The sequence below is a fragment of the Ranitomeya imitator genome, chromosome 4, assembly GCF_032444005.1.
Source record: "Ranitomeya imitator isolate aRanImi1 chromosome 4, aRanImi1.pri, whole genome shotgun sequence".
NCBI classification, from domain to species: Eukaryota; Metazoa; Chordata; class Amphibia; order Anura; family Dendrobatidae; genus Ranitomeya; species Ranitomeya imitator.
This window is the reverse complement of record NC_091285.1, coordinates 435,193,862-435,221,568: the sequence shown is the minus strand read 5'-3', so window position 1 is coordinate 435,221,568 and position 27,707 is coordinate 435,193,862. Positions and strand designations below refer to the sequence as shown.

General features: G+C 43.2%; 1 protein-coding gene and 1 long non-coding RNA gene across 2 annotated transcripts in view; both read left to right on the top strand.

Annotated features, from left to right (window-relative positions):
• Positions 1 to 27,707, top strand: part of LACTB (lactamase beta) — a 101,765-nt gene that overhangs the window by 294 nt on the left and 73,764 nt on the right. Inside the window, exons 2-4 of the mRNA XM_069765579.1 lie at positions 6,984 to 7,050; positions 12,911 to 13,101; positions 26,672 to 26,957. Coding sequence (XP_069621680.1) covers positions 6,984 to 7,050; positions 12,911 to 13,101; positions 26,672 to 26,957 — 544 coding nt within the window. The remainder of the gene's footprint in view (positions 1 to 6,983; positions 7,051 to 12,910; positions 13,102 to 26,671; positions 26,958 to 27,707) is intronic.
• Positions 2,978 to 4,398, top strand: LOC138674177 (uncharacterized). The gene is made up of 4 exons (XR_011320518.1): positions 2,978 to 3,194; positions 3,402 to 3,544; positions 3,624 to 3,733; positions 4,156 to 4,398. It is a non-coding gene; the product is annotated as an uncharacterized lncRNA (long non-coding RNA).

Sequence of the window (27,707 nt, the reverse complement as noted above, 5' to 3'; positions counted from 1 at the left end):
AGGACGTGCTGCACGGAGCAGTGTATGGCGCCAACGTGCTCTGCAGCGTTGTATTCTGTGGGCCTGGCAGTGTTGGGGGCATGTATCTGACAGGTCACTGGTGTCTGTGGGGACAGGACTATAATGTAGGGGGCTTGTCCGGGAATATTCTTCCACTCAGTATAAAAAGGCGTGGAAAGAAAGCCATGACTGCGAGGAGGGCGGCCCAGAAGCCACCATGTGGGCCCCTCTCCAATTATTAGGACCCGTGCATGGTTCTCTCCAAACTGGTTGGTATGGAAAGTGTCTCTGGACAACCCCTTTAAGGGTATGTGCACACGTAGAAAGGTTCACTGCGGATTTTTCCGCAGCGGATTTGATATATCCGCATTGAAAAACCGCTGCGTTTTTTTTTACCGCAGATTTATCGCGTTTTCTATTGCGGATTCCGCTGCGGATTTACATCTGCAGTTTTCTATTGGAGCAGATGTAAAAACGCTGCGGATTTCGCACAAAAAAATTGACATGCTGCGGAAAATAAAACGCTGCGTTTCTGCGTGTTTTTTTCCGCAGCATGTGCACAGCGTTTTTTGTTTCCCATAGGTTTACATTGTACTGTAATCTCATGGGAAACTGCTGCAGATCCGCAGCAAAATCCGCATCGTGTGCACATACCCTTAGGCCGGGGTCACACTTGCGAGTGCAATGCGAGAAACTCGCGCATCAATACCCGGCACTGCCACCGCCCCTCAGGACCGGAGTGTGTCGCTGCATGTATTTCTATGTAGCTGAATGCTCCACTCCCTAGAGCCAGGGGCAGTGTCGGGTATTGATGTGCGAGTTACTCGCAAGTGTGACCCCAGTCTAAGTCACAGTCACACCTGTCCATATAATTTATCATCATCATCATCATCATGCACCTACAGGCTAAAGTAAGCCGCGTCCAATGGCTTTGGCAAAATCCCGGTTAAAAATCTGTTGTGTTGGTGGCCTCCCGACGCCAGGGGAGAGAAGGATCAGGCAGTTGGCATTTCAACACCCTATCCTTTTGTTTTCAGAAGTAAGGCTCTGTGCCTGTGCGGGCGCTCTCTCTCTGTGCCTGTGCGGGCGCTCTCTCTCTGTGCCTGCGCGGGTGCTCTCTCTCTGTGCCTGCGCGGGCGCTCTCTCTCTCTGTGCCTGCGCGGGCGCTCTCTCTCTCTGTGCCTGCGCGGGCGCTCTCTCTCTCTCTGTGCCTGCGCGGGCGCTCTCTCTCTCTGTGCCTGCGCGGGCGCTCTCTCTCTGTGCCAAAAACAGGGAGGGTGGAGGGCACCATCGTTCTATAGCAAAACTGGGATCCACCTGGATTATGTCAAACAAATGTAAAAGAAGAAAAGAAACATACAAAGGACCAGGGATCACCAAAAAATAAATACACTAATAAATTTTATTATGGTCAAACAGGACACACCAAACAATTAAAAACATTTAAAAACCAAAATGGTACATACCCCAAATGGGGTATGCCCCCCAAGACCAAAAAAGCTTATTCCAAGAAATGTATAAACATATAATGTGGCATATACCATTCAAATAGCATAAAATATTTTTACATAGATATGTTAGATATGCAGCTGCTCTGTTGATGGAAATACAATAACTACTCTATAGGCATGTTGTCCTTATGGCCTTTATGATGAAGGTGGAGCTCCCAGTATAGCAAATAAATAATGTGCACCAGATGGTAGCTCAAATGTAGAGCATATATGACCCAGACAAAATAGACAAACAGTATTAGACACAAATGCTGTGCCAATAACAATGTCAGTAAGCCGGCCTGATATAATAACTATATATATGTATATATACCCTCTATACCAAATAAACCTAATGCAATACAAGAAATGGCAAAAAATATTTAAACCAGGACAAAAGAAAAAAATACAAAAAATAAGAAAAAAACCTATGAGCTCTGAATAAATAGTGCACTAAATACGAAACATAGAGCAAAAAAGGGAATAGCTCAGCCTAAGCATGGATCTCTCTAGCAGAGAAACAGCATGGCGCAATAGGGCTTTGGGCCTATTTGATAATGTTGGCAGTACTATTGTGGGTGAGCCTAGTAAGGAATCGGATTTTCAGACATTATCACAGAAGATCATTAGTCTGCATAAGTCACTTACAAAAGTATGGTGGAACATCAGGAGTCTCGAGGAGTATAAAAAAGCAGGGTTTGTACCCAGTGGGCTAAGTGTACAGATCTTCCCAGCATGGGAGGCTACCTCTGACTTTCAAAAAACTTGGGAAACAGGACTTGCCTGTGCCTATGGTGCCTATGCTCCACCATATTGATCGATATGCTTATCGAACATGACCAGTTGTTGTTAATTAAAATTAAAAATTGGATTAAGATCTGTGAAGGTACACTTGTGGATTTTGATAATGAGACTTTTGTCAACCCGTTCCAACTGAAACTTAAAAATCTAATTGACACTTATGAAAAGGAGATTATTAATCGGAAAAGGAGTAAATTCCACAGAGACAAAACAGACTACAGCAATGGAAAGGCATATAGGTGGTCCCATCGGGGCAATAGACGCCCCCTTTTGGAAGAACCCAGGGGCATGGTTGAACCCCTCCCCAGACAAGACATGTCTTCGAGTGATTTTTTTTATCCTCGGACCCCAGCGACGCAGAAGGCGCTGTCTGAGGGGTCGCAGAAAAACCAAGCTACATTCGAAAGAAGGGCAGAGGACACAGGAACTGGTCACTGCCCTACAGGAGGGAGACGAGATACAACAAGAAACACTGAGAGATGTACCAAGTGACAATGGATCAGAAGGTAATCTGCAAATTGTAAATCTATCTACTTATGTATTATCAGATATTGAAAAACAGATGCTTTCGAAAGGTCTTTCTTTTTCTCCCATGAACCCACTTGATAAATTTATTCTGGTTAAAGATGTGTATCTGTTTTGTCGCCAAATAACTTTCAAATTATTATACCATCAACCATCTCTCATTGATACCTTGCCTGATAATGAGACAAGTGTTTTGTGATCTTTTGGAACTGTTGCAGGAAAACGAATCTCAAGATATTTCTGACAGATTTACCAGACGACTACCTTCTCAAGCAACTGCTTCGTTTTCTCTGTTTCCAGCAGTTCAAATCTTTTTTGACAAAGTTTGTAAAGACATTGAAAAACTCAGACCGGACCCACACCAACAAGACAATTTGGGTAAGACCGAAAGAGAGGCTATGCAGCGCTTGATAACCGATAACGACTTTATAGTACGTGAAGCAGATAAAGGAGGGAATGTTGTCTTGTGGCCACATGAACTATATGTTAAAGAGATCACGCACCATCTTTATGGAGGGCAATATTACACGGTGCTGCCCTCAGACTCTACATTGTTTTTTAAGGACAAAATTGACTCATTAATAGGGCTCTCTTTGAAAACGCCATCACAAAGAAGGAGGCTGATTTCTTGACGACACCTTATCCTGTGGTACCCACCTTTTACGCTTTACCCAAGATCCACAAGTCTCTAACTGAACCACCTGGCAGACCAATAGTCTCCGGCATAGGTAGTATTTTTAAGCGACCCTGTATTTACGTGGACCATTTTCTTCAACCTCTGGTCACCTCTTTAAAATCTTTCACTAGGGATTCGACTCACCTAATGCAAATTTTTGAGACTTTGGAGATCCCTGAGGGTACATACCTAGTGAGCATGGACGTGGAATCTCTTTATACGAGTATCCGGCATCAATCAGGTATGCAAGCTATCACATAGTTTCTTGAGAAAGACTCAAATCGAGTTACTGTACATAAAGACTTCATTTTTAAACTCTTATTTTTTATCTTTGACAAAAATTATTTTGTCTTCGATATAAAGTTTTTTCGGCAGTTATTTGGTACAGCGATGGGTGCACGCTGTGCACCATCGTATGCCAATCTATTTCTTGGATGGTGGGAGGAGCTAATCGTTTATAAACATCGGGCGTTTACATCCAATGTACTTGTTTGGCAACGTTACATCGATGACATTCTGCTGTTATGGACTGGCCCTTTGGAGGCATGTAAGAGGTTTATTATGGACCTCAATGATAATTCACTTAATATCAAACTTACCTCTGCTGTTTCAGATCATACCGTTGATTTTTTTTGGATCTTAAACTTTCTATTGAAAACTCAGGTATCACAAGTTCCCTGTTCAGAAAGACTACCGCAACTAACAGTCTCCTCCACTATACAAGTTTTCATCCATATCATTTGAAAAATGGGATCCCAAAGGGACAGTTCCTCCGGCTAAGAAGAAACTGCAGTACTGAAACAGACTTTTTGCAACAGGCTAAAGATCTTTCGAATCGGTTTAAGAAGAGAGGATACCCCCAAAGGGCTATCTCGGGTGCTTTTCAACATGCCTTACAGCAGGATAGGAGTACGAAAAAGGTACGTGACTCCCCCCCGTCCTCTCTCTTTGATTACCACCTACAATAATCGGTGGGCGGATATTCGTAAAATACTCAATAATAATTGGGATATTCTCGTGAGTGAGAAAAGAATAGTGCCTTTTGTGTCAAGATCTCCCTGTTTGGTGGCCAGAAGAGCCAAAAACTTGAGGGACTCCCTGTGCCACAGCCACTACCAAAGGCCTACCTCGAGACTAAATAGTGGCACCAGGATTTATGGCTCGTATCCGTGTGGCAACTGCACCATCTGCCAATACATGATAGCACAAGATGGTTATTCTGTCTCTACCCTTTCTTTCCAGATTCGACCTAGGGAATTCTTCAATTATAGATCTAGGAATATAATCTATGCGATCTTCTGCGACTGTCTGAAAATATACGTTGGACAAACGAAACAAGAACTTAGAAGACGGACACAGCAACACCTGTCCAACATCTCAACGGCCCGCAGGGATCGAGAGAAGAAAAAAGTTTTATCATCAGTGGCGACACATTTCTTGGATGTTCATCAGGGCAAGACGTCTGGTTTTAAAGTTATGGGACTTGAAAGTGTTCAGGTTAACATTAGAGGCGGTGATATTACTAACAGTCTACTTCGCTGCGAAACCAAGTGGATATTTAACCTACAGAGTCTTGCACCAAAGGGCCTCAATGAGGAATTACTTTTTACAGGCTTCTATAAAAAACTTTAATCTGAGATATTCTGCCACCAGGGGTACTTCCTCCTTTTGTTCGTTATGGGGTTTGTTGCTCTTCTTTTTTGCTAATTAGCCTATACATTGACGTAATTTGGTATATATATATATATATCATCAAACATGTAGTCTCTATAAGCTGTTGTCTGGGGCCTTTCTATCTAGCCCAAACACATAGTTCGTAGTTACGATTAATGTGGTCTTCAGTACATCCGGCATGTGGTTCTTATGGGCAATTTTATTTGCCCTCAATACTCCACTGTCACTATGTCTAAATATAGATATTTATCTGCCTATCTTCTCTTATGATCGTTTATTCCTATTTTTCAGCATTGGCAAATAGTTTGTAAGGGTCTATGGCCTCCCCTCTCCTCATCTCCCTCCCTTTTGGGTGCATCAGTTTGCTTGCCATTGTTATCTTATTGACCCAAATAATAAAGAAACATCACTCTGTTATATCCTCTTCATATTTTTGAGTACTTGGAGGATAGTATTGCTTTTGGCAGTGTGCGCATGCGTTATACGAGCGTCGTTTATTCATCGTAATCATGATATGGTTTTCACAATAATCTAATTGATTGCTTTTTGAGTACGTAACGTGGTACAGGGGAGTGCTCATTATGCGACCGTATGTGGCACATGTATTTACTTTCGTCGCACATCTCTAGTGCCCACCTTGATATCGACATTATCTGTCATGCGACGTCCAATGTGCACTTGCTTGTGCTGCGCCGGCGCATATCATCTGAGTGTGCTCCCTTTTTGGTGCACCTTTGGTGTATAATGAGCATTGTTTATTCATCGCTGTTATTGCTTGGTGTTACTATTATCAGCTCATTATAACTGAGTAATTATCGTTGCACAATAGACTGTCTTCTATATGATCGTATGCGGTATGTTTACTATTCTTCCCCGCATTTTCTTGTGCTCGTCTTAATACTAACACTCTTGTTATGCGGCGTTTGCCATTTCTTGTATTGCATTAGGTTTATTTGGTATAGAGGGTATATATATGTATATATATATATATATATATATATATATATATATATATATATATATATATATATATATATATATATATATCTATCAGGCCGGCTTACTGACATTGTTATTGGCACAGTATTTGTGTCTAATACTGTTTGTCTATTTTGTCTGGGTCGTATATGCTCTACATTTAAGCTACCATCTGGTGCACATTATTTATTTGCTATATTGGGAGCTCCACCTTCATCATAAAGGAACAAACAAACGATTATGGACACATGGTTATTAATATTATTATTTATTATACAGCACCATTAATTCCATGGTGCTGTACATGAGAAGGGGTTACATACAAAGTTATAGATATCTTTTACAGTAAACAAATTTACAATGACAGACTGGTACAGAGGGGAGAGGACCCTGTCCTTGCGGACTTACATTCTACGGGTTAATGGGGAAGAAACAGAAGGTCGGGGGTGCAGCAGCTCGGGTGGTGGTGAAGCGGCAGAATGGTTATTGCAGGCTGTAGGATTTCCTGAAGAGATGGGTCTTCAGGTTCCGTCTGAAGGGTCCGAGGGTGGTGGATAATCGGACGTGTTGAGGCGTGGAATTCCAGAGGATGGGGGATATTCGGGAGAAATCTTGGAGGTGGTTGTGTGAGGAACGAATATGTGTAGAGGAGAGTAGGATGTCCAAAGATTGCTTGTAAGAAAGTTGTGTGCATGTTTTTGAGGGTATCTGTAAAGGGTTAACAAAGAAAGGCCTACGATAAATAGAATATCTTTATGGAGCTTTTTATTGTAGATGTGGCACTAGGTTTGACCACAAATGACCTGTCCGGTGATGTGACCTTCTTCATTCTTTTTCAGGATGAAGTGGGATCTCCAGGAATAGTGGTGGGTGTTTCTGTAGATGGACAAACTGTTTGGACAGAAGGTAAGTTTTCCCTAAATCTCATCTTGACTATAAGAGCATTATCATTACAGTGTACTTTAATGTAACATTGTACAGGCAAAATAAGAGACCGAGCACTATGAGCCATCTGTTTTTGGTATTTCATGATTAGGACAATTTACGGTCATGAGGACAAAACACTCTTTTGTATCACACAGGTGTGTTTTTGGTCGCCTGATCAAATATTATTGTGTCCACAAAAAAAGCAAGAAGCCAAGTTTTGTGTGGTCTCTTTTAGCTACTTGTACGTAACCTGTTTTAGTAAAATGTAACATCTTTTAAAGGAAACCTATTATGACAAAATGCTATTAACGTGCAGATATGGGGTTAATCTGAAAGTTAATAGTGTTCTGATTTTGTCCGGCATTTGCACTAACAGCCTGGCTACTGGGAGTAAATGAACTTTAATCCTCCCAGCAGCCTCAGGCTTTCAGTCATAGAGGTGTGGCTGGTGCGCCTTCAGTCACCGTTCAGAACAAATTGGCAGCTGTAAGCTGTGACTGAAGCTGCACTGACCGTGCCTCTGACTGAAAGCCGGAGACTGCCGTCAGGATTAAAGTTTATTTCCGCCCACATCTGGGCTTTCAACACGAGCCCTGGGCAGCTTTAGAGTGCTATTAACCTGCAGATTAACCTCAAACCTACAGGTTAATAGTGTTTTTTCACATAACAGGGTAGTCCATATTCATGTTCAGCTGTCCAGAGATGTTATTTTTAATACACTTTTGTTTAAAAATAGTACACTGTGTTAGACAAAATACATTTCACTATTTTGCTGCTTTTGATATGTATGTGGTCCATGTATTATAATGTATCCAAAAAGGAACCTGTCTATATCAACAGCACTTCCAGGGACTATAACCATACCAACAAGAAAAAGGAAGTATAAAAATGTGTTCTCTTTTTAAATCACAATGACAACCCAAAACATCCAAATGACCCTGATCAAAAGTTTACATACCCTGGTGATTTGGGCCTGATAACATGCACAGAAATTGACACAAATGGGTTTGAATGGCTACTAAAGGTAACATCCTCACCTGAGATCTGTTTGCTTGTAATCAGTGTGTGTGCATAAAAGCTAAGTGAGTTTCTGGGATCCAGACAGACTCTTGTATCTTTCATCCAGCCACTGACATTTCTGGATTGTGAGTCATGAAGAAAGCAAAAGAATTGTCAACGGATCTCCGGGAAAAGGTAGTTAAATTGTATAAAACAAAATGGGATACAAAAGGATATTCAAGGAATTGATAAGGCCAGTCAGCTGCGTTCAAACTGTGATTAACAAATGGAAAATCAGGGGCTCTGTAAAAACAAAACCACTGTCAGGTAGATCAACAAAAAATGTCGTCCACAACTGCCAGGAAAATTGTTTGGGATGCAAAGAAAAACCCACAAATAACATCATCTGAAATACTAGACTATCTCTAAAAACTAGCAGAGTGGCTGTTTCAAGATGCACAATAAGGAGGCACTTGAAGAAAAATGGTCTGCATGGTTGAGTCGCCATAAGAAAGCCATTACTGCGCAAATGCCACAAAGTATCTCGCCTGCAATATGCAAAACAGCACTGAGACAAGGCTCAAAACTTCTGGAACAAGGTAATTTGAAATGATAGGGTTAAAATTGAACTTTTTGTCCACAACCATAAACGTTTGGAGAGAGGTCAACAGGGCCTATGATAAAAGGAACACCATTCCTACTGTAAAGCATGGAGGTGGGTCGCTGATGTTTTGGGGATATGTGAGCTACAAAGGCACAGGAAACTTGGTCAAAGTTGAAGGAAAGATGCAGCACGTTATCAGCAAATACTGGAGGCAAATTTGCAATCATCAGCCCGGAAGCTGTGTATGATACGTACTTGGACGTTCCAACATGACAACGATCCAAAACACAAGGCCAAGTTGACCTGTCATTGGCTACAGCAGAACAAATCGAATATTCCGGAGTGGCCATCTCAGTCTCCTGACCTCAGTATCATTGAGCTACTCTGGGGAGATCTCAAGCATGCAGTTCATGCTAGACAGCCCAGGAATTTACAGGAACTGGAGGCTTTTTGCCAAGAAGAGTGGGGAGCTTTGCCATCTGAGAAAATAAAGAACCTCATCCACAACTACCACAAAAGACTTCAAGCTGTCATTGATGTTAGAGGGGGCAATACACGTTATTAAGAAATGGGGTATGTGAACTTTTGATCCAGGCAGTGGCGTAACTACAAAGTTAGGGGCCCCGGTGCGAACTTCCAAATGGGGCCCCCCCCCTGCAGCCCTGCCATACAACTCAATGTAACCCTCATAGAATAATGGCCACACATGATGCTCAATACTGTATAACGGCCACCACACATGATGCTCCATACTGTATAATGGCCACGCATGATGCTGCATACTGTATAACGGCCACACATGATGCTCAATACTGTATAATGACCCCCCTCCTGTATGCATGGCTCATCTCCCTCCTATCCCATATACATAGCTCATATTACCCCTCCTGTATGCATGGCTCATATTCCCCCCTGCATGGCTCATATTCCCCCCTGCATGGCTCATATTCCCCCCTGCATGGCTCATATCCCCCCCTGCATGGCTCATATCCCCCCCTGCATGGCTCATATTCCCCCCTGCATGGCTCATATTCCCCCCTGTATGCAGGCTTAGCTCTCCGCTCCTGCTCGGCGCGCCGGCTTATGTCCTCCTTCATCCCCCCCCCGTTCCCCCGTTCCCCCGTCCCCCCGTCCCTCATACTCACCTGTCTTCCCACTGCACGGCCGTGCCGACATCCCTCGCACTCTGTCCCGACTCCAGACGGCGGCGCCGGCGCAGCACCTTCTTCCTGCTTGAGCGGTCATGTGACACCGTTCATTAAGATCATGAATATGCGCATATTCATGATTTTAATGAGCGGTGTCACGTGACCGCTCAAGCAGGAACGAGCTGCAGTGCAGACGCCGAGACCATCGCTGGAGCAGGGTGAGTATTCAAGGCAGCGGCGGCGGCGGCGGGGAAGGGGGGGGAGGCCCTGGAGCGGGGGGAGGCACTGCCAGTCCGTGCCTGCCTGCCGGGCCCGGGCCCCTGACCTGCCGGGCCCGGTCGCACTGGCGACCGCTGCGACCGCGGTAGTTACGCCACTGGATCCAGGTCATTTGGATGTTTTGGGTTGACATTATGATTTAAAAAAAGAAACCGCAGTAGTTTGACAATAAATGGCTTCACCCAACCACTAACCATGAGTGGAGAAAAAGTTTTGGTGTTATCATTCATATTCTCTGAAAAAAGGCCAAGAAAGCAAAAATTCTGCCAGGCTATGTAAACTTTTGAGCACAACTCTATACTCATCTGTACAACCTGGGTGCTGGGAGGATTGATTCTCTCTGTTTATGTTAATACCTACAGCTTATCCTATTTTTTTCTTTGGTTTCTGACCTTCCCACTTGGGACTATAACTATTTATTTTGATTACAATAGAATTTTGTCAATGTATGCACATTCAAATGAGTAAAAAAAATCCTGGAATCTTGTAATTGCTGTTGCTGGATTTCTTACTTTGCTGTAATTTCTGTACCATCTAATTTGTAAGAACTGTTTCTGCTGAATGAAAACGTTTTGATTTAAAAAAAAAAAAAATCTACAGGCAAACGGGCAGGTTAGAGAATTAGGACCCGCACAACATCACTAATCAGAAACCTGACTTCTAAATTAAAAGGCAATAGAGAAATCTGTTAAAATGCAAATCCATATATGAATGCATTAAAAACACACCATTTTTACCCAAAGTTTGCTTGACAGCAAAATATAGTAGCAGTAATAACTAAGAGCAAGCATGAGGTTGTCCACGTGGGCTTTTAACCCCTTTCCACTGAAGTCTGTTTTCACCCTCCTGGTCAGGTCTAAAATTTGTATCTGATATATGTCACGTTGTGGTAATAACAATTTTCAAACTTTGAAATTTTACGCCTTGGTAGCATATAGTTTCACAGAATAGCAATTAAATAACATTTAGCACATGTCTACTTTATTGCACCATCATTTTTAAAGTCTCATTCTCGTTAGGATGTTAGAAGAGTTAAAAGTTTAAGCTGCAATATTTTTTTTATTCAATAACATTTAGATTGGGTAGGTCCAGACATAGAGATGGCAAAATATGGTTGTTGTTTTACATAAAAATGCATTATTTTCCTAACATTTTTCCTTTACGAAGTCCCTCTATGGGATTTGTTATTTTTATCAGCGTTGCAATCCTCTTCAAAACTTGCATATTGCAGTGTATGAGACCTGTCAATGTGGTACTGACAGAAGGTAGGTTAGACCCTATTTATGGCAGAACCTAGGGTCTATCAAGCCGCCATACATGGCTGACCCAGTGGTTATTCATTTTAAGTAGGCTGATTTATTGAGAGAGGGAGCACAATCTTAAATCCACGGTAACTATTGATAATGGCATATGGTAGATCAAACAGCCAGGGTCGGTGCTTGCCCTGGCTGTTCCTGCAGGAGCTTCGCGGCCAGTTAAGCAGTGCTTCTGCAGTGATTGCGCCGGTCATGATCACCATGACGTACCAGTACATCCCTTTGGGGGAGCATCTTCCTGAATAAGGCCATGTTCACACGGTCAGTATTTGGTCAGTGTTTACAACAGTAGTGGGTGAATAAATGATTATGCATTGTGTCCTTTGTGGGATTTGAACCCAGGGCCCTATCATTGCAAGGCTGCTGTGTAAACCATTGAGCCACCGTTCTGCCCACACTGCATAGATTATTGTAAATGTGTAGGAATATTAATAACTTGTTTGCAAGAATATAATAAAGGGCTGTAGAGGACTTAAGATCGCTTTAAGATTTTACAGGGATGGCATTCAAATTATGTGCTAAATCCATATAATAACTTAAGCAGTCTTGAATGCAGGGCTGTGGAGTCGGTAAGCCACAGTTGCGACTCCGACTCCTGGATTTTATCATGCTCTGACTCCGGCCCCGACTCCGACTCCTTCATAAATGGCCAATTCGTAACAATAAATTTACTGTTGTCAAATATTAACATCGTGCTTATTCAGTTTCTCACCATCATATAAGTAATCAGACCACTTAGAGCAAAAACTATATTTATTAGAATACAGTTAGAATATAGCAAATAACTTTTATAAACTTTTCTAAACTCTTGTAATTAAATATGCAATAAACACTGTTATGCAGTTAATAAGAAGAAATCTATAAATTTGTCCTCAGAAAAAAGTATTGCCTCTGTCAGATCCTCCTTCATGGATGCCCTCAAATCTGATCTAATTATTTTGAGAGCAGAGAACAACCTCTCTACACTAACTTGGGTTGGTGGCAAAGCAGTAACCACTCGGGCAACATCTCTGACAATGTCAGGATACAGAGGAATCGCTTGTTGCACTGTTATTTTTGATGAACGGTCAAATTTCTCAATTTCTTTTAGTGCACATGAAAAATTCTGCTGAAATGTACTGGCTGTGTTCTTTGATTTTCATTTTCACTTTCAGTTTCATACATTGTAAGTAGGGGGGTTGGGGCAGCATGAGGTTAACCAAGTATAAGATTAGATAAGGGCAGTGGAGAACAGTGACACACAAGAAGTAAGCAATGTCTATCTCTAGCAGAACTGCTTATCACTGTTGTTCATAGTTTGATAGAACATATATATTTGAGTAACATTTATAAAATTCATATGAAAGTTCAATTATGAAATATTAATACATTTTTTTTAAAGCTGGAGTCGGAGTCGGTACATTTCTTCCGACTCCGACTCCGACCAAAACTAACTCTGACTCCACGACTCCTACTGCACAGCCCTGCTTGAATGTTGTGCTTCTTTTCTATAGGACTTGGGTTTGCTGATGTGGAGAACCGGATTCCATGTTCACCAGACAGTGTCATGCGTGTGGCCAGTATTAGCAAATCCTTTACTATGGCAGCACTGGCCAAACTGTGGCAGGAGGGACGTCTAGATCTAGATGCACCAGTGCAGAAGTACGTACCGGAGTTTCCAGAAAAGGAGTTTGAAGGTGAAAAGGTGTGGACGGTGCCAATATGAGTATTCCTTTACAGTTTAGAAAATTAGAAACAGAGCAATGTGGTGTTAATTCCTTCAGTGATAATTTGCCAAAAGGTTTGTGTTACGGTGACAAAAAAAGTCCCCATGTTTTTAATCTCTGTACACAAAGAGGCTGCTCTCCTCCCGCAGTCCAGTTATAGTATTTGCTTAGATTAACATTAAAGGGGTTTTCCCATCTCCAAGATCCTGTCCCAAAATGTAGTAAGTAGTGTTGAGCGATACCGTCCGATACTTGAAAGTATCGGTATCGGATAGTATCGGCCGATACCCGAAAAATATCAGATATCGCCGATACCGATATCCGATACCAATACAAGTCAATGGGACACCAAGTATCGGAAGGTATTCTCATGGTTCCCAGGGTCTGAAGGAGAGGAAACTCTCCTTCAGGCCCTGGGATCCATAGGGATGTGTAAAATAAAGAATTAAAATAAAAAATATTGATATATAGTAACATAGTAACATAGTTAGTAAGGCCGAAAAAAGACATTTGTCCATCCAGTTCAGCCTATATTCCATCATAATAAATCCCCAGATCTACGTCCTTCTACAGAACCTAATAATTGTATGATACAATATTGTTCTGCTCCAGGAAGACATCCAGGCCTCTCTTGAACCCCTCGACTGAGTTCGCCATCACCACCTCCTCAGGCAAGCAATTCCAGATTCTCACTGCCCTAACAGTAAAGAATCCTCTTCTATGTTGGTGGAAAAACCTTCTCTCCTCCAGACGCAAAGAATGCCCCCTTGTGCCCGTCACCTTCCTATTCACCTCTCCGGCGGCCCCTGGACATCACGCTGGTAACCGGCAGGCTTCTTTGTTTAAAATGAGCGCCTTTAGGACGTGCGAATGACGTCACGGCTTCTGATTGGTCGCGTGCCGCTCATGTGACCGCCACGCGACCAATCAGAAGCCGCAACGTCATTCGCAGGTCCTTAATTCCTAGAATTAGGAGTTTAGTGCCTGAGAATGACGTCGCGGCTTCTGATTGGTCGCGTGGCGGTCACATGGGCGGCACGCGACCAATCAGAAGCCGCGACGTCATTAGCAGGTCCTAAAGGCGCTCATTTTAAACCAAGAAGCCTGCCGGTTACAAGCGTGATGTCCAGCGGCCGCCGGAGAGGTGAATATATCAATATTTTTTATTTTAATTCTTTATTTTACACATCCCTATGGAACCGATACCCGATACCACAAAAGTATCGGATCTCGGTATCGGAATTCCGATACCGCAAGTATCGGCCGATACCCGATACTTGCGGTATCGGAATGCTCAACACTAGTAGTAAGTGTAATCAGGGCCGTATTTGCCACTAGGCACTGGAGGGCACATGCCTAGGGCGCCGGGCTGCAGGGAAAGGCACCAAGACTGGGAAGAAAATTTTATTTAAATTTTTTTTAACCTCTCCTCCTCTCCATTAGACATTCCAGGAAATTTGTTGTGTTTTTTTGGAGGAGGGGGGGGGGGGGGGGGCGCACCTCCATATTCACCTTGATGCAGGGATCTGACTAACCCAGGAAGTAGTGGCGCAGCAATTTCCGGGGTCCGAGATGTCCCTGCATCCGAGGTGCTGCAGCGTCTGTGCATGTGAGGAGGATGAGATCATCTTTCACTGCAGACATCACAGCAGAGGAGGAGGAAGACGACATGGGAGGAGGACACAGGAGCAGGTGAGCGCTCATAGAGCTGAAGGAGGCTGGTGACAAGAGAAGCTGCTATATACTGGTGAGAGGAGGCTGGTGACAGGGGAGGCTGCTGTATACTGGTGAGAGGAGGCTGGTGACGGGAGGCTGTGCTGTATGCTGGTGGTTGCTGCTGTATACTGGTTCAGAGGAGGCTGGTGACAGGGAAGGTGTATAATGGAGAGAGGAGGCTGTGACGGGAGGCTGCTGCTGTATACTGGTGAGAGGAGGCTGGTGACAGGGGAGGCTGTGCTGTATACTGGTGAGAGGAGGCTGGTGACAGGCGAGACTGCTGCTGTATACTGGTGAGAGGAGGCTCATGACAGGGGAGGCTGCTGTTGTATACTGGTGAGAGGAGGCTGGTGACGGGAGGCTGCTGCTGTATACAGGTGAGATGAGTGGTGACAGGCGAGGCTGCTGTATACTGGTGAGCGGAGGCTGGTGACGGAAGGCTGTGCTGTATACTGGTGAGAGGAGGCTGGTGACGGGAGGCTGTGCCGTATACTGGTGAACAGGGGAGGCTGTGCTGTATACTGGTGAACATGGGAGACTGGTGACAGGGGAGGCTGTGCTGTATACTAGTGAACAGGGGAGACTGGTGGCAGGTGAGGCTGTGCTGTATACTGGTGAACAGGGGAGACTGCTGACAGGAGAGGCTGTGCTGTATACTGGTGAACAGGGGAGGCTGTGCTGTATACTGGTGAACAGGGAAGGCTTTGCTGTATACTGGTGAACAGGGAGGCTGTGCTGTATACTGTGAATAGGGGAGACTGGTGACGGGAGGCTGTGCTGTATACTGGTGAACAGGGGAGGCTGGTGTTGCAGTATACTGGTGAACAGGGGAGGCTGCTGCTATATACTGGTGACAGGGGAGGCTGGTGCTATGCAGGCTGGGGAATTGGGGGAGGCTGACGCTTTAGAATGGGGATTAGGGGGCATATTCCTATAGAATAGTTTTTATTGGCGCTATAAAGTTAAATCTACTTGATGTAATATGCAAATGAGGGTGTTTGGCAGCACTCGTATTTGTATACTAAAGCTTGTCTTTATTGTCAGCGCTCCATTAGTAAAAGTGAGTGCTGTCTTAAATCAGCTTGCAAGTCACTGAGGCTGGTTTCACACTTGTCTTTTTTTCAAGTCAGACAAAATCAGGTTTTTCAGCCAAATCCTGATCCTTTCAGGAACCATTTTTTTTGTCCATTCACTTTAATGGTGTCAGGGAGCAACCTGAAGTAACTGGATTCTACCTGACACCATTAAAGTGAATGGGCAAAAACTGGATTCTGAAAGGATCAGGATTTGGCTGAAAAAACTGATTTTGCCTGATTTGAAAAAACATGCAAGTCTGAAACCAGAATAACTGGATGAGTGCAGCAGCGCACTCCAAGTGTCAGTGTGGGTGCACACAATGTAGCTGCAGGCTCGCTCTGAAGCCTGCGACCTGCCTGCTTTTGGCTGCCCTGTGAACGCCTTCAGTAAAGAGGAGGGGTGAATGAGCAGACAGCATGTCTCTATATCACTGGGCCTCTCCTCAATGAACCAATGGTTAGGTCACCTATTTTAATCTCTTGATGACTTTGAAACCTACGTTTATTTGTGAAAAAAAACGGAAATTTTGCGAAAATTTTGAAAAATTTCGCAATTTTCCAACTTTGAATTCTTATGCAATTAAATCACAGAGATATGTCACACAAAATACTTAATAAGTAACATTTACCACATGTCTACTTTACATCAGCACAATTTTGGAACCAAAATTTTTTTTTGTTAGGGAGTTATAAGGGTTAAAAGTTGACCAGCAATTTCTCATTTTTCCAACACCATTTTATTTTAGGGACCACATCTCATTTGAAGTCATTTTGAGGGGTCTATATGATAGAAAATACCCAAGTGTGACACCATTCTAAAAACTGCACCCCTCAAGGTGCTCAAAACCACATTCAAGAAGTTTATTAACCCATCAGGTGTTTTACAGGAATTTTTGGAATGTTTAAATAAAAATTAACATTTAACTTTTTTTCACAAAAAAATTTACTTCAGCTCCAATTTGTTTTATTTTACCAAGGGTACCAGGAGAAAATGGACCCCAAACGTTGTTGTACAATTTGTCCTGAGTACGCTGATACCCCATATGTGGGAGTAAACCACTGTTTGGGCGCATGGGAGAGCTCGGAAGGGAAAGAGCGCCATTTGACTTTTCAATGCAAAATTGACTGGAATTGAGATGGGATGCCATGTTGCGTTTGGAGAGCCACTGATGTGCCTAAACATTGAAACCCCCCACAAGTGACACCATTTTGGAAAGTAGACCCCCTAAGGAACGTATCTAGATGTGTGGTGAGCACTTTGACCCACCAAGGGATTCACAGAAGTTTATAATGCAGAGCCGTAAAAATAAAACAAAAAATTTTTCCCACAAAAATTATTTTTTAGCCCCCGGTTTTGTATTTTCCCAAGGGTAACAGGAGAAATTGGACCCCAAAAGTTGTTGTCCAATTTGTCCTGAGTGCGCTGATACCCGATATGTGGAGGGAAACCACCATTTGGGCGCATGGGAGGGCTCGGAAGGGAAGGAGCGCCATTTGGAATGCACACTTAGATGGAATGGTCTGCAGGCATCACATTGCGTTTGCAGAGCCCCTAATGTACCTAAACAGTAGAAACCCCCCACAAGTGACCCCATATTGGAAACTAGACCCCCAAGAAACTCATCTAGATGTTTTGTGAGAACTTTGAGCCCCCAAGTGTTTCACTACAGTTTATAACGCAGAGCCGTGAAAATAAAAAATCTTTTTTTTTCCCACAAAAATTATTTTTTAGCCCCCAGTTTTGTATTTTCCCAAGGGTAACAGGAGAAATTGGACCCCAAAAGTTGTTGTCCAATTTGTCCTGAGTACGCTGATACCCCATATGTTGGGGTAAACCCCTGTTTGGGTGCACAGGAGAGCTCGGAAGGGAAGGAGCACTGTTTTACTTTTTCAACGCAGAATTGGCTGGAATTGAGATCGGACGCCATGTCGCGTTTGGAGAGCCCCTGATGTGCCTAAACAGTGGAAACCCCCCAATTATAACTGAAACCTTAATCCAAACACACCCCTAACCCTAATCCTAACAGTAACCCTAACCACACCCCTAACCCTAATCCCAACCCTATTCCAAACCGTAAATGTAATCCTAACCCTAACTTTAGCCCCAACCCTAACTGTAGCCTTAACCCTAGCCCCAACCCTAGCCCTAACCCTAGCCCCAACCCTAACCCTGGCCCTAACCATATCCCTAACCCTAGCCCCAACCCTAACCCTAGCCCTAATGGGAAAATGTAAATAAATACATTTTTTTTTTTTTTTTTTTTTTCCCTAACTAAGGGGGTGATGAAGGGGGGTTTTATTTACTTTTATAGCGGGTTTTTTTAGCGGATTTTTATGATTGGCAGCTGTCACACACTGAAAGACGCTTTTTATTGCAAAAAAATATTTTTTGCGTTACCACATTTTGAGAGCTATAATTTTTCCATATTTTGGTCCACAGTGTCATGTGAGGTCTTGTTTTTTGCGGGACGAGTTGACGTTTTTATTGGTAACATTTTCGGGCACGTGACATTTTTTGATCGCTTTTTATTCCGATTTTTGTGAGGCAGAATGACCAAAAACCAGCTATTCATGAATTTCTTTTGGGGGAGGCGTTTATACCGTTCCGCATTTGGTAAAATTGATAAAGCAGTTTTATTCTTCGGGTCAGTACGATTATAGCGATACCTCATTTATATCATTTTTTTATGTTTGGCGCTTTTATAAGATAAAAACTATTTTATAGAAAAAAAATAATTATTTTGCATCGCTTTATTCTGAGGACTATAACTTTTTTATTTTTTTGCTGATGATGCTGTATGGCAGCTCGTTTTTTGCGGGACAAGATGACGCTTTCAGCGGTACCATGGTTATTTATATCTGTCTTTTTGATCGCGTGTTATTCCACTTTTTGTTCGGCGGTATGATAATAAAGCGTTGTTTTTTGCCTCGTTTTTTTTATTTTCTCTTACTGTGTTTACTGAAGGGGTTAACTAGTAGGACAGTTTTATAGGTTGGGTCGTTACGGACGCGGCGATACTAAATATGTGAACTTTTATTGTTTGTTTTTTTATATTTAGATAAAGAATTGTATTTATGGGAATATTTTTTTTTTCATTATTTAGGAATTTTTTTTATATTATTTTTTACTCATGTGGAAATTTTTTTTTTTTACTTTGTCCCAGGGGGGACATCACCGATCTGTCTGAGAGCAGTGCAGGCTTACCAAGCTCCTGCTCTGAGCAGGCACTTGGTAAGCCACCTCCCTCCCTGCAGGACCCAGATGCCGCGGCCAGGATCCGGGCCTGCTACAGGGAGGGAGGTAAGGAGACCCTCGTAGCAACGCGATCACATCGCGTTGCTGCAGGAGTCTCAGGGAAGCCTGCAGGGAGCCCCCTCCCTGCGCGATGCTTCCCTGCACCGCCGGCACACCGCGATCATGTTTGATCGCGGTGTGCCGGGGGTTAATGTGACGGGGGCGGTCCATGACCGCTCCTGGCACATAGTGCCGGATGTCAGCTGCGATAGGCAGCTGACACCCGACCGCGGTCCCCCCGTGAGCGCGGCCGATCGCCCTGGACGTACTATTCCGTCCATGGGAATTAAGGCCCACCCCACATGGACGGAATAGTTCGTCGGATGGCAGAAAGGGGTTAAAGCATTTTACAGAGTAGATATACCTTAAATAGATGTCGTGTGCACAGACTCAGTGTGTGACGTCAGTAAGGGGCGCGACCATGAAGTACCTAGGTCAGCATGAAGGTCAAATACGGCCCTGGGTGTAATAATAGTAATTTTAGCAAATGCCTCCAATTAGAAATGTAGTATAGTTTTTCTGATTCAGTATGTTTCTTTCCTCATGTGCAGGTATTGCGGGACCTTGGGTATCCATGGTTACGTCCACTGATTGACAGATAGTTGCTAGTGGTTACTTAAGTTCCTGCGATGCCTCCACAAGAGGAAAGATACATAGCAAATCAGAAAAACTATACATTTCTATTACGAGGTAGTTGTTAATATTATCATTCTTACACCTACTACATATTAGGGATGTAGTAGGATCTTGGAGATGGGAATACCCATTTTAAAGTATTCTGACCTCATTGGCAGGGCTTCTTGCCCACTGATACCTGCCAGGAGGCTTGCAGTTGTCCTTTTCTGGCTCATGATTTAGAGAGAGGTAGTTCTCCCTCTTTGTTGGAGAACTTGAATTGTTTATAACATTGGCTTCCTCAAGTTAATGAGGGCCGGGTCATAAATGGCCAGTTTTTGCTTTTATTTTTATTTTCACTGTGCTCAAGTATTCTATTTTTATACTTTATAAAATCCACAATACTTTTGCAGAAACGTGGGCCCTTTTTACGAAGTGCTAATTTTTATGGTCTTTATCAAGGGACCGTGGCTCACATTATTTTCTTGGGTGTGTCTTTGCTGCTCTGCATAATTACCCTGTGAGCCACACCCCCTTGATAAGGACCATAAAATTTATCACTAAACAAAAAGGTCCACATATCTAGAACTATATTATCGTTTTAAAAAAAAAATAAGATTACTCAGATGAGCATCAAGAAAATAACTGGTTATGTTTCACTTGTTTTTTACAATATACACTGTGTGCAGAATTATTAGGCAAGTTGTATTTTAGAGGATTATTTTTATTATTGATCAACAACTATGTTCTCAATCAACCCAAAAGACTCATAAATATCAAAGCTTAATATTTTTGGAAGTTGGAGTGGTTTTTTTTTTTTAGATTTGGCTATCTTAGGAGGATATCTGTTTGTGCAGGTAACTATTACTGAGCAGAATTATTAGGCAACTTAATAAAAACCAAATATATTTCCATCTCACTTGTTTATTTTCACCAGGTAAACCAATATAACTGCACAAAATTTAGAAATAAACATTTCTGACATGCAAAAACAAAACCCCCCAAAATTGGGAGAAGTTGGAAGCACGTGATGGAGCATTGTCCTGCATGAAAATCATGTTTTTCTTGAACGATACCGACTTCTTCCTGTACCACTGCTTGAAGAAGTTGTCTTCCAGAAACTGGCAGTAGGTCTGGGAGTTGAGCTTCACTCCATCCTCAACCCAAAAAGGTCCCACAAGTTCATCTTTGATGATACCAGCCCATACCAGTACCCCACCTCCACCTTGCTGGCGTCTGAGTCGGAGTGGAGCTCTCTGCCCTTTACTGATCCAGCCTCTGGCCCATTCATCCGGACCATCAAGAGTCACTCTCATTTCATCAGTCCATAAAACCTTTGAAAAGTCAGTCTTAAGATATTTCTTGGCCCAGTCTTGACGTTTTATCTTATATTTCTTGTTCAAAGGTGGTCGTTTTTCAGCCTTCCTTACCTTGGCCATGTCCCTGAATATCGCACACCTTGTGCTTTTTGTTACTCCAGTAACGTTTCAGCTCTGAAATATGGCAAAACGGGTGGCAAATGGCATCTTGGCAGCTTCACGCTTGATTTTCCTCAATTCATGGGCAGTTATTTTGCGCCTTTTTTGCCCAACAAGCTTCTTGCGACCCTGTTGGCTATTTGCCATGAAACGCTTGATTGTTCGGTGATCAAGCTTCAAAAGTTTGGCAATTTCAAGACTGCTGCATCCCTCTGCAAGACATCTCACAATTTTGGACTTTTCAGAGCCCGTAAAATCTTTCTTCTGACCCATTTTGCCAAAGGAAAGGAAGTTGACTAATAATTAAGCACACCTTATATAGGATTTTGATGTCATTAGTCAACACCCCTCCTCATTACAGAGATGCACATCACCTGATTTACTTAATTGGTAGTTGGCTCTCAAGCCTGAACAGCTTGGAGTAGGACAGCATGTATAAAAAGTGTCATGTGATCAAAATACAACTTGCCTAATAATTCTGCACACAGTGTATACGTATTGAACCTGGGCTAAAAGTACTTTACTGTACAAAATGGCGACCGCTATTATGCTATAAATGCAATCCTCTTCACGAAGAATTATGTCTGGGGTGCCTGAGCTGGGTGAATAACATCCACTTTGGTATATTCAGTAAAATTGTATTCCTTCATCAAGTTTATAATACTTATTTCTAAGTACCATTGTAATTCTGTCTTCCCATCTGACTTAAAGGGAATTTATCTGCAAGATTTCAGTTGCCAAACTATATGTGCATGTTACTCTTTCATATATAAGTCCAGGAATGCCTTTATATGGCCAGCTGAAGTCCTACAGCATAGAGGCTGACAATCAGGCAGGAGGAGCTGGCTCTAGGCGGGGAATAGAGCTGGAGTGATTAGAGGCTTCACATCTAAAATCTCTCTAACCTCATTTACATATCAATTCAAACACTGATTTCTCAGTAACGGAGAAAGAAACCTGTCTTGTTCAGGCTGGACTTTAAAAGAGCTCCAAGTGTATATAAATAATTTGGAATGTTAGATCCTGCTGACGGATTCCCTGTAAGGCAGACAGCAAGCTGGGCAGTCTGACTGCTGTTCCTGTATGCTTTATTTAGTGATCTTTAAGGCTATGTTCACATATCCAGTAATCATCCATTAGAACAGATCTATTAGCAATCCGTTGACAGAAAAATTGAGACCACTTTCTTTTCAGGCTAAAAAAACTTTATTTCAACTGGATCCATTTTATTTTTAACATTGAAGCCTATGGAAAACAGATCAGTTAATTGGTCTTCGAGTTTGTCTTTCATTTGAGAAGGATCCATTTTTTTGCTCACTGCATCAGTTTAAAATGGGAGAAAATGCATGGCAACTTAACGGATCCATTTTCCATAGACTTGTTAAATGTTTAAAAAACGGATCCAGATATTACAGTACAGACCAAAAGTTTGGACACGCCTTCTCATTTAAAGATTTTTCTGTATTTTCATGACTATGAAAATTGTACATTCACACTGAAGGCATCAAAACTATGAATTGACACATGTGGAATTAACACATGTGGAGATGCGGCGGGGCTCTGTGGTGTGGTGGTAGCGGGCTGTGCTCCATGGTAGTGGTAGCGGCTCTCTGTGCTCCGTGGGGGGCTCCGCCGGCATTTCGTCAGAGCCCAGTGGCCCCCGCACAGCCATTGCTGCCATGTTGCGGTGGCCTCCAGAAACATTTGTGCAAAGAAAACGTGTGCACAGCTGACTAATGGTGCTCAGGTAGGTTCCCAAACCGTAATGAATAAAATAGAACCCGGCACTCAACTTAGTGTAAAGATTGTTGGTGATTTTTATTCTATTCCAAACAGTAGCATTACAAAACGTTTCGGTCCATACAAAAGACCTTCATCAGTTGCGTACTGAGGGTTGTGATACAAATACTATGGCCAACCACAGGATAGCACTATGGTGAATGTAAAGAGGTTATGTTGTAGTCACATATACTAGTTAGAAAGGAGGGTGGATGCAGTCTTAGTTGTAGCTGCTGACATGGTGTCCACCGTTGGTCTGGACACCGTGTCAGCAGTTATAGCTAAGGCTACTTTCACACTTGCGTTGTGTGACATCCGTCGCAATGCATCGTTTTGGAGAAAAACGCATCCTGCAAAGTTGCCCGCAGGATGCGTTTTTTTCTCCATAGACTTGCATTAGCGACGCATTGCGACGTATGGCCACACGTCGCATCCGTCGTGCGATGGATGCGTTGTGTTTTGGCGGACCGTCGGCACAAAAAACGTTCCATGTAACTTTTTTTGTGCGTCGTGTCCGCCATTTTCGACATCCACCCTCCTGCTACCTAGTATATGTTACTACAACCTAACCTCTTGGCATTCACCATAGTGCTATCCTGTGGTTGGCCATAGTATTTGTATCACAACCCTCAGTACGCAACTGATGAAGGTCTTTTGTATGGACCGAAACATTTTGTAATGCTGCTGTTTGAGATAGTGTAAAGATTGTTGGTGATTGGCAGTTGAGTGCCGGCCTCCGTAAAGATGGCCTGCGGGCCGGGGGTGACGCATGCTCAGATTCAGATCTCGGGACAAGCCCCTGCCCCAGCAGAAAGCCCCAGCACAGAGCCCCTGCCCCAGCACAGAGCCGCCACCCCTGCCACAGCACAGAGCCACCGCGCCAGCTTGGGATGGGATTTTCTGGAGGCCACCACACCAGCTTGGACCACCACACGACCCCTGTGACTACTCCTCCACCTGTGCCGATCCCTTCCCTGGTAAGCTCAATTCGGACTGTAAGACGGACCCCATTTGACACATTTTTTTTTTTAGAAACTTGCTTGGAGAGTGGAATGGCACTAGGATGTCTATTACAGCTCTATGCTCCTTTACTTATTTCATGGATTATTACCACTTGCGGTTTTCAAAAAGCCACTGGATTGCGGTGCTCAGCTTAAGAAGTTATAACAATCTTCACATTCAAAAGATGAAAAAGTAGCGGCACTCACCAGTTTGCTCAAAAACGTCGTCCACCTTCACTCCCCGCACCCTCGTAACCACCTGCAATGTGTCTGCATAATCTGTATTATGGACTGAGGATACATTAAAGACACAATTTTGAGCAAACTGGTGAGTGCCGCTACTTTTTCATCTTTTGAATGTGAACATTTTTTTTTGTGCCTATTTTCCTTCTGAAAATTTGGGGTGAGTCTTATGGTCCGGTGCGTATTATAGTCCGAAAAATATGGTAATAAGTGAGTGCACTATGCTAAGAGACTGTGCTATACATAATAAGTGAGTACACTATATACAAAGGGACTGTGCTATATATATAATAAGGCCATGTTCACACAGTGCGTTTTTTTCTGCGGAACCGCAGCGTTTTTGCCGCTGCGGTTCCGCAGCTGTTTTCCATGCAGGGTACAGTACAATGCACCCTATGGAAAACAGGAACCACTGTGCACACGATCCTGAAATTCAGAAAAAATGCCGCACTGAATAGCTGCGGGAAAAAAGAAGTACCATGTCACTTCTTTTTTCGGAGCCGCAGCGGTTCTGCACCCATAGACCTCCATTGTGAGGTCAAACCCGCAGTAAAACCCGCAGATCAAAAATATATCTGCGGGTTTTATTGCGGTTTGTGGTGCCGAACCGCTGCAGAAGGAAGTGCGGGGAAGCGGGCAGAAGTGCGTGGGCGGAGTGTGGCTGCCCCGATCCCACACCCCCATGCTCCGATGCCCCCCCCGTGCTCCGATGCCCCCCCCCCCCCCGTGCCCTAATCTCCCCCCCTTATACTTACCGGGACTCCCGGTGTCCGTCCGGCCGTCTTCTCCCTGGGCGCCGCCATCTTGCAAAATGGCGGGCGCATGCGCAGTGCGCCCGCCGAATCTGCCGGCCGGCAGATTCGTTCCAAAGTGCATTTTGATCACTGAGATAGGTTATATCTCAGTGATCAAAATAAAAAAATAGTAAATGACACCCCCCCCCCCCTTTGTCACCCCCATAGGTAGGGACAATAAAAAAATTAAGAATTTTTTTTTTTTCCACTAAGGTTAGAATAGGATTAGGGGTAGGGGTAGGGTTAGGGTATTTTCAGCCATTTTAACCCTAAAAAACTTCCTAGAAAACACACAGACTCTGCATAGAAAACTGCATAAAAACGCATCAAAAAACGCACCAAAAAACGCACCAAAAAAGCACCAAAAAAAGGACCTGCGTTTTCTGCAAAGAGCTGCGGTTTTTAGTCCTGAAAAAAAGGATGGAAATCAGGAACGTGTGAACATACCCTAAGGCTACATTCCTGTATCTGTGCTGCCCACTTTTACAGACCCATTGAGCATGTTTTAATCTGATCCTGGAAATCGAATGAGAACAGGACATTCTCTGACCCTCACGGATGTCATTCTCGGATCCTTGATTTTCAAAGATGTGTTAATGGACCTATAAAACCCTACGTGTCCGTGTGTCGTTCAATAAAAAATATGGCATTACACAGACATATCACCGGAATTTGGCCTAAGGGATTTTACAGATGACATTATCAATGCAAGTCTCCTTCAGTGCAGGGCAGATACAGAATAATATTTACATCCAGAAACTTGCCTCCTCCCCCAACCCCATCATTGTCCTCTCCACCACCCCCATCATTGTCCTCTCCACCACCCCATCATTGTCCTCTCCCCCACCCCATCATTGTCCTCTCCACAACCCCATCATTGGCCTCTCCTCCACCCCCATAATTGTTCCAAACAACCGCCATCATTGTCCTCTCCCCCACCTCCATCATTGTCCTCTCCACAACCCCATCATTGGCCTCTCCTCCACCCCCATAATTGTTCCAATCAACCGCCATCATTGTCCTCTCCACCACCCACATGATTGTCCTCTCCACCATCCACATCATTGTCCTCTCCACCACATACATCATTGTTCTCCCCACCTCCATCACTGTCCTCTCACTCAACTCAATTATTGCCTTCTCCCCCACCCTCATCATTGTCCTCTGCCACCGCCATCATTGTCCTCTCCACCATCCACATCATTGTTCTCTTCTCCCCTACCTCCATCATTGCCCCCTCCACCACCTCAATCATTGCCATCTTCCACCATCCACATCATTGTTGTCTTTTCCCCCACCGCCCCTGATTGTTCTGGATCTCTCTGGATTTTTATTTCCAAGGTGAAAAGATAAGAGCTAGAAGGATGTTTTTTCTTTTTTTTAACTTACAAGTTCTGCATGGTTAGTAGACTGCTAGATGGATTGCATACCAGTATAGTACATTATGCTCATATTTTAGGACCACTTCATTGGTCACTCGTTTTTGTGTTCAGTCATTCCAATACTTAATGCTGTACAAGGTTTCTCAAACTGTGATTATTTCTCTTCCAGGTAACAATAACAACCAGGTTGTTAGTGTCACACATAAGTGGAATTAGGCATTATGAAAAGGATATCCAGAAAATTAGGAAAAAAATTGGAAAGAAATCTTCAGAAATGCCTCTGGATGATACTGAATCAACGAGAATAGTGGAGCAGCACAAGTCGAAACCAGATACTGCAAAAAACAAGAAAAATGCACCATTGGAACCGGAAGAGTTTTACATCAAGGACAAGTTCAACAGCGTGACTGAAGCTTTAGAACTGTTTAAAAATGATCCTTTGGTGTTTAAACCTGGTAGGTAACTTAACATTATGGAGTGCATGGAGCATTGATGTTTTGTTTGTTTCTTTTTTTTAATTTTTTTATATATACATATACAGTGGGAGAAATAAGTATTTTGATCCCTTGCTGAGTTTTGTAAGTTTGCCCACTGACAAACACATGAATAGTTTATAATTTTAGGGGTAGGTTAATTTTAGCATTGAGATAATATCTATATACAGTGCCTACAAGTAGTATTCAACCCCCTGCAGATTTAGCAGGTTTACACATTTGGAATTAACTTGGCATTGTGACATTTGGACTGTAGATCAGCCTGGAAGTGTGAAATGCACTGCAGCAAAAAAGAATGGTATTTCTTTGTTTATTTTTTTTTTTTAAATTGTGAAAAGTCTTTTCAGAGGGTCATTTATTATTCAACCCCTCAACCCACCAGAATTCTGTTTGGTTCCCCTAAAGTATTAAGAAGTAGTTCAGGCACAAAGAACAATGAGCTTCACATGTTTGGATTAATTATCTCTTTTTCCAGCCTTTTCTGACTATTTAAGACCCTCCCCAAACTTGTGAACAGCACTCATACATGGTCAACATGGGAAAGACAAAGGAGCATTCCAAGGCCATCAGAGACAAGATCGTGGAGGGTCACAAGCCTGGCAAGGGGTACAAAACCCTTTCCAAGGAGTTGGGTCTACCTGTCTCCACTGTTGGGAGCATCATCCGGAAGTGGAAGGCTTATGGAACTACTGTTAGCCTTCCACGGCCTGG